The 7960-nt window shown below is 31.6% G+C and overlaps 1 protein-coding gene across 1 annotated transcript; it reads left to right on the forward strand.

Annotated features, from left to right (window-relative positions):
• The first annotated feature begins 1464 nt into the window (after nt 1-1464).
• LOC123703917 (aldo-keto reductase AKR2E4-like) lies at nt 1465-7866 on the forward strand. Its single transcript, XM_045652102.1, has 7 exons — nt 1465-1587; nt 3559-3651; nt 4838-4987; nt 5471-5587; nt 6301-6468; nt 6916-7119; nt 7561-7866. Exons 1-7 carry the CDS (start codon nt 1537-1539, stop codon nt 7756-7758), a joined length of 981 nt encoding a protein of 326 aa, XP_045508058.1. The 5' UTR covers nt 1465-1536; the 3' UTR covers nt 7759-7866.
• The last annotated feature ends 94 nt before the right edge of the window (nt 7867-7960 follow it).

Below are 7960 nucleotides of genomic sequence, written 5' to 3' on the forward strand. Positions count from 1 at the left end.
AGCTAGACTAGCTAGACTGCTAGACCATCGTTTTTTGCAATATTAATAATTAAAAGTAATGAAGTAATTATTGTTTTTCATTCATTTCAAAAGATTGATTTATTCAAGTTGTCTTTGTTTAGAAATACATCTAAGACATATATCTAACTATAGATAATTAATAACAAATCTGTTTTTTTAATACAAGTTACATCCAATACCTTATTGGGTAATTATTATTGATTAAGAGGTTCAGCTTCATTTAGCATCATCATCGAGATGATATTATAATAATGTAGCCTTCCTCGATGAATGGGGCAGTGGGCTATCTAACGAAAGAATTTTTTAAATCGGACCAGTAGTTCCCGAGATTAGCGCGTTCAAACAAACAAACTGTTCAGCTCGAAGGTTCAGCTTTATAATATTAGTATAGATTAGCTAAAGCTCTCTTGCCCGGTTTGACGTTTAATCTTTACGATAAATTCGATCCAATGATGGCCATAAGTGGCATATTTTAAAGCTTATCAAGCTTACATTTTAACTATTTACTAAAAGCTCTTTTACACAATAACCTAATTATCATAATATGTATAATGTCAAATCACGATCTCATCATAATAATAGGTATATAGGCATAGGTATTTTAATCAAGTTATTAACATAACGAGTTTGACAAGGTCAGACGTTGATTCAATGGAGATTTCTCTGAATAGTTTTTAATTGAGGTAACTTATAATATGTGTTTACATATATAAAAAGTGGACTAGGCGAGCTTGCAAAAACTTAATTCAATTTAGTAATATAATATTATTATAGAAGGCAAACTTAATGCAAAAGCATGATAAAGAAAGGTCGATGACATAATAATACTCGTATGTGGATTGTGGACATGCTCTGCATAAAGTAAGTATAATGTACTAGCGATCTGCCAGTTGTTCCCGTTCTCGTGGGATTTCCGGGATAAAACCACATCCAAGTTACCCTCTATAATATGTGTGCTAAATTTCGTAGTACATAATCGGTTGAATAGTATTTGCGCGAAAGAGTAACAAACACACACACAAAATCCTCACAAACTTTCGCATTTATAATATTAGTAGGATAACATATAGAAGCTTATCTGTGTTCCTACAATAAGAACAAAATTGATCAAAGTGCGATGAGGTGTACCTATTTTAAATTTTTACCTTACTGCGCCAGCAACTAGGATAGATATTATATTTTTAGATTTTATAAATATTGTTCTTGTCTTCATTCTATTCTAAATGGCTTGATAGATTTATAAGTTAAATCGAGTGCAATTTAAAATGGAGAGCATTTATTGCCTTAATATAGATATGTGCCTGTATAACAGTATAAGTATGTAGAGTTTCACTTTGAATCACAATAACTACCTACTTATTATCGACTAATTAACACAGAACTCTAATCACAAAACACATGTTTATTTCTTTATTTCCAAGCTAAGTTCCGATAGCGAAGTTTATGATAACATACAAGTTTCGATAACTCGTATAGGTCATTGCCAGTCACTCCTAGCTGGTCTCTGAGCTAGCCATGTCGCCATATATTTATATATTTATCGTGTTACAAGTGATATTTTTCACAGTAAGTCATAGTTTAACCAAATTAAACATATTTTTTTAATAGTTTAATTCTTTTTAGCACCTTTTTATTAGCTTTACCTGTATGTTTGTAAGGTATATAAGCAACTCCTATAGACTCTATTTAAGGACAGATTTAATTAAAACTTTGTACACTTATTAAGGATTGGTGACAATACAATTATTTGATGAGTTTAAGCGTGTATTTTTAACTAGCTATATTTCTTATTATTTGATAACTTATTCCAATTAAGTTGTATAACTTAATAGAGGTTACTATACGCTTTACAAGTCGTTTTAAAAGACATAGAGGTCAAACGCTTTAAGTTAACATTGTTAGGTAATTTGTTAGCAATTAAGATGTTAAATTTACTAAACTTTATGGTGTAATTTGATTAATTATTCATGTTATTTCATTGTGTATTGATTGGCATTACGCTTAATAATATTTGATTGATTTGTTTTCGAGGGAATTACCTACTACAGACCACAAAAATGTCCAATTTGTATATTCTTTTTTATGGCTTTTATACTCTATTTACACACAGATATAAGATAATGTACCTAATACTATATATCGTCATTATTCTGGAGTCTATACAGTACATAAGGGCTACGGCTAATGTGTAAGTATATAACTAACTAGCTGCTCCGCGCGGTTTCACCCCCGTGGCTTCACTCCTGTGGGTCGTAGCGTGATATATATTATAGCCTATAACTTTCCTCGATAAATGGGCTACATATCTAACACCGAAAGAAACTCAAACCGGACCAGTAGTTCCCGAGATTAACGCGTTCAAACAAACAAACTCTTCGGCTTTATAATATTAGTAGGTATAAGTATAAATAAAAATTTGGTATACCTACATATTATAAGTTATACCTACCTAAGGATTAAAAGGAGAATGTCCTGTCCCCTTGTATAGTATCGATTTCAACATGTAGGTACTTTGAAGATTGATTGACTTGAATTAAAAAAACATGTAAAGTTTTTAAGCTTGCTGGGTCGTTCAACTAAGTATAAAACAAAAACGTTCAGACGGGATTGTATATGATATTAAATATAGATAATTTCTTGGTAATTTCCTTAAGGATACATACATGTCAATGTATCCTTAACGTCAGTACCTGCCTCCAAATATATCTTATTACATCAACAAAATAAATGGTGTAATGTTTTATTAAGTCTTAAGTTGTCAGCTCTATAAATGGACCTACCTACAACTTACACTTTATGTAATGCATCAATTCATATAAAAAATTGCTTATGTATCGTTAGTATATTTTAACTGTTGATGAATCATAAAGTAATATACTCTCTAAGTCTCTATACCTATATAATATAGTGGGTCGCCCCGGCTTCGCCCGTGGTACCTACATATTTAAACTATCCTATCTCTCAAGTTGGATCGAACTGCACATGGTGTGCGAATTTTATTATAATCGGTTAAGTGGTTTAGGAGTCCATTGAGGACAAACATTGTGACACGAGATTTATATATATTAGATACCTATAATAATAAACATTGTCAAAAAAAATCCGCAAGGTTACATGTATAACTACTATGAATAAGTTTAACAGCCATTTACTTACCTATTAGGTGTAAATATAAATTGGGCGATTTTTATTACATCATTTCGCAAAAAAGCGATCTTTTATTAGCTTATATTTGGCATGGTCTATCGCTCTTTAGACGTGTCAAGTTCGATTTAATAATAATTAATTATTAGTGAAAAGGAATATTTAAAAATTGTAGATTCGAAGCCACGTTTTAACTTTTTTGTTCAATATCAATCATGTGTAATAAAATTAATAAAGTATCAAACAGGAGTTCTTTTGTTTTAAAACAATTAATTGATTTAAACATCATAAAAAGAAAATAAACAAAATGTAATTGGATAATTGTGAGCTTCATTTGTGTAAGTACCTATTATTTAATCGTATGTTATAATTTGATTGTTTTTCTTCTTTCAGCAAACAACAGCAGAGGCACCTCGATGGAAGCTGAACGACGGTCATGAGATCCCAGCCCTCGCTCTCGGCACTTGGCTTGGAAATACCTCTAAGGTATATAAAAAAATATACAGGGTTATTTGTAAAACACCGGCAACCTCGCAGGACAAGATAGCTAACATCATAAGTAACAACATTTGATCTACGACTTTTGGCATAACGCAATAAATTATTTTTAAATGATTTTTTAAGATTTTATTGTACTCTCCTAACATTTGTAAGTCTATGTTCTATTCAATATCGAAAGGACGACGCGACGCCCCCTTTCCCCTCCCGTTCGCTTCTTGTTTACGTAATTTTTGGAATGCGCGTAGAGTTTATAATATTCAAACGGAAAATTAAATGAATATTTATTTTTGTATGAAAATAAAATCTAACAAATTATCAAAAGTCGTAGAACAAATGTTGTTACTTATGATGTTAGCTATCTTGTCCTGCGAGGTTGCTGGTGTTTTACAAGTAACCCTGTATAATATATTATATTTATCTCTATACAAATAATATCTATTAGGTAGTTATATGAAACACAAACAAACTGTTTTTCTTAATAATAAAAATCTTTATTTATCCATACTTTCAATTACTTACACTGTTTATGTCATTCAATAATTTATATATAAACACAATAGGTACTTAAAACACAATACTTAAAAGTTAAAACTATGGACATTATCGTCTGAACTAGGCCGAGCCAGCTGTAGGTATCTTAAACGATAATAATATCTTCCCACTATGTAATATATAAACTAATTATTCACAATTATTCATTCAAATAAACTTTTTATTTACTTTAGAAGCTCTTTTGAGTCGCCAATTTACATAATTTAATATTTCCCAATTATTGCAATCACGCTCAAAATTGTCCGAAGCAAAACTCTACCTACGCCTGTAAAGCAGAATTTTCTTAATGCTCACTGTCACGAAAAAAGTTAATTTTGAATAGATATTTTTCCGGACATTTTTGACACGCCATTATTATCTTTTTTGTATGTAATCGACTCATTTCGACGCAATTATGACCCACTTTAAGCAGACCGATTTAATTCAAATTTCAAACATTGTTAACTGATCAAGGATTGGTGACTGGTGTCAATACAAATTTCATGAATTTCTTCTTATAAAGCGTTTTTTTTTTTATTTAGCGTTTAGCTCCTAAACTATATTAATTATTGGACTTTTTAACAAGCGATTCTGAATCTATGGATTCAATTAAAACTTTTTCCAACATGGCCGTCTCCAGCCGGTATCTGACGAGGTGGTACACGCAGTTCGCTGGGCCATCGACGCTGGCTACCGGCACATTGATACAGCGTGGATCTATCGTGTGGAAGACCAGGTCGGGAGAGGATTGAAGGGATATAAACGAGAGGATATCTTTGTTACTACTAAGGTATGTTGTGTACTTGAAATACATATGCAATGCAGTATGGTATATTGGTATATAACACACACAAATACAAATGGAAGTTAACTATTATAAATTTATTTACTTGTTAAATAGACAGTTATGTAGTGTATGAAATTATTCATCTTGTGGGTTTGTTTGTAGGTAATAGTAATCTCTGGAACTCTTGGCCCGATTGTGATAAAAATTTGCTTCACAGAGCTGCATTGTTCTTGTGTCAAACAATATTTTTATAAGAAAGCTCCAGAATAAGGCTACTTTTTTAATTGAACCTACCAGATAAAAATGGACACAATGTTGATTGAATATATATAGATACCTAACTACTAACATAATTTCAAATTTTCAAAGGATAGAAATACCAATCAACCTGGATACGGGATCGAATTTCTTCTATTATTAATTTTCTAAATAATCATTTAAAAGAAATATAAGTAACTAAAATGATACCATTATACTCTATCAAAGTTATGGAACGACAAACACGCCCGTGACGCCGTGGTGCCCGCGCTTCGACAGTCGCTGAAGGACTTGCAACTTGACTATGTTGATCTGTACCTCATTCACTGGCCCGTTGGACAGTTTGTAAGTATATTGTATATGTGGATATAATGTGTGCAAAGCGCGTTAGATATGTGCCAAATTCAAACAAAAAAAAATGTTGTGTGGTTTTATGAAACCACGGTAAAAGTGAAACTTTTTATCACACTATAGACATAACTAAAAATTATCGTATTTGTACGATAATTATCGTACGTATCGTGCGTCACGCGACATGCGCTACACAGAGCAAATAGTTTGAGACGATGTAATAAAAGTTTCACTTTAAAAGTACTTTACTTCAAGTTTCATAGGTATTATACTTACACACAATTTAAATATTCTTGGAAACACAATATCTACCTATAGTATACAGAGTATCATGAAGTGTACTATTACAATTTAAGGCATTCATTAAAAACAGAGATATATCAAATAGGAGTTAATTCTCGACATAATGCATAACTGCGCTGCGGTCTATTCGCATTATCATATTTTAAAATCAAACTTATAAGCCAACACAATCACTTGATAAACATGCTTATTCTGCACGACATAGTAAGGGAACCAAAACCTACAGGGTTCTTCCCGTGAAAACATATACCCTTGAAATTTGGTACGAAGCAACTTCTTGTAGCACAGCTATAGGAAAAATTGTTAAAAATATAAATTCACAACGTTCAAAAACCGTTTTAGGTTTATCGGTAACCGGTTTTATTTTAACTACTTATATTAATTATTTTTTGTCAAATTCAAAGGGGAACCAAACCTACGATACCACAGACTACCTGGACACATGGCGAGGCATGATGGAAGCGAAGGAACTGGGCCTCACCAGGTCAATTGGTCTCTCCAACTTCAACCAGCACATGATTGACAGGATCCTGGAGGCGGGGCTGGAAAAACCCGCGGCTTTACAAGTTGAGGTGAGATTGGAAATATATTTATTTACTAAAAATACTGTATATTTACTAACTAGAAAATAAACCCCACATTTTGAGGGTTTTATTTTACTAAGCGGACTATTTTTAAGCTATTTTATAGCGTATTTTTTATTAAACACACATTATTATTTAATTAATACCGAAAGCATTCCGATCGTATTTTCGCTTACAGACTCCGCTTACCTAGATTTTTTCAAAATCCATGTTGTTTAAAAGTTCAATAAAAATTAATAAGGAGGTAGGTAGGTACACTAACGCTGCAAAATTCATAGACATGGAACAAACATAGAAAATACTTAAAATGCTATACAAATTTCACTATTAAGTACTTATTTATTGTTCCTTCAATCATTAAAACAATATCTATACAAGCATTGAAATAATGAAACTGTCCTCGTGTTCCTAATTTATAAAATTGTATCCTTTCAGCTTAACCTGAATCTCCAACAACCAGCATTACTAGACTATTGCAAGAAAAACTCCATAGTAGTGATGGGCTACACACCCTTCGGTTCGCTGTTCTACAACAAGGCCAAGTCAGACGCTCCCCCACCAAGGGTCGATGACCCCGCGTTAGTGGAAATCGCTAAGAAATATAACAAAACCGTTCCACAGATTACTTTGAGATATTTGGTAAGTTTGATGAATATTTTGTTATTGAAAAAACAAATTATTTCCACAGTTATTACAATATTTCTTCAAAATAACATTAAAAATAATTAATTTAGATGATTCATGTGCTTCATTCGATAACTTTGAAAAAATACATGACATGATTTTGGCGCCAAATGTTGGCTTATTTTTTTATAATTTTTTTGCATTATGGTTTGTGTAATTTTGAATATATTACGGATCCACTAGTTTCGTAACTATATAGAATTCATAATATGCTTTGATTTTTTGAACATGAGTCAAAAACTACTTAGCAGGTCTTGAAAACGCATTCCGAAACTATATTATAATAAGCCTTCAGCAGCATTTCATTTAAAAATTATTATTAAACTATTAGAAATAATTGATCCATATATTTTTAATGATGTGTCTAGCTCAATCTATTTTTTTTTATATTTTCAGGTGGAATTAGGAGTGATCCCACTCCCGAAATCGCTAACAAAATCCCGCATCGAGCAAAACATCGATATTTTCGACTTTTCTCTTTCCGAATCTGACAAAAACATACTAAAAGGCTTCGACAAGAACTACAGAACAATCCCACAGTATAAATGGTTGGATCACCCTTACTATCCTTTTGAAAAGCCGGAAAAACATTAGAGATATTATCGATTCGCATCGTTACTATAAAAAATAAGTTTTTTTCTTGTGTGAAAAAAATGAAAACTAAATGAATATTTGTAATAAAATCATATATAATTTAATGTGATAAGTATATTAAAAATTTGATCTTAAAAATGTGTTTTATTTCTTCATCTAAAATATAGTCTCTGTAGCATAGTACACCTGAATGATTTTTTTC

Source organism: Colias croceus, chromosome 28, assembly GCF_905220415.1.
Source record: "Colias croceus chromosome 28, ilColCroc2.1".
Taxonomy (NCBI): Eukaryota; Metazoa; Arthropoda; class Insecta; order Lepidoptera; family Pieridae; genus Colias; species Colias croceus.

Excerpts from the sequence above, each read along its gene's own strand:
- LOC123703917 (XM_045652102.1), top strand. The coding sequence starts at position 1,537 with ATGTCGCCATATATTTATATATTTATCGTGTTACAAGTGATATTTTTC. Across the intron at positions 5,588-6,300 it reads ACTGGCCCGTTGGACAGTTT|GGGAACCAAACCTACGATAC; the intron begins GTAAGTATATTG and ends TCAAATTCAAAG. Across the intron at positions 6,469-6,915 it reads CCGCGGCTTTACAAGTTGAG|CTTAACCTGAATCTCCAACA; the intron begins GTGAGATTGGAA and ends GTATCCTTTCAG.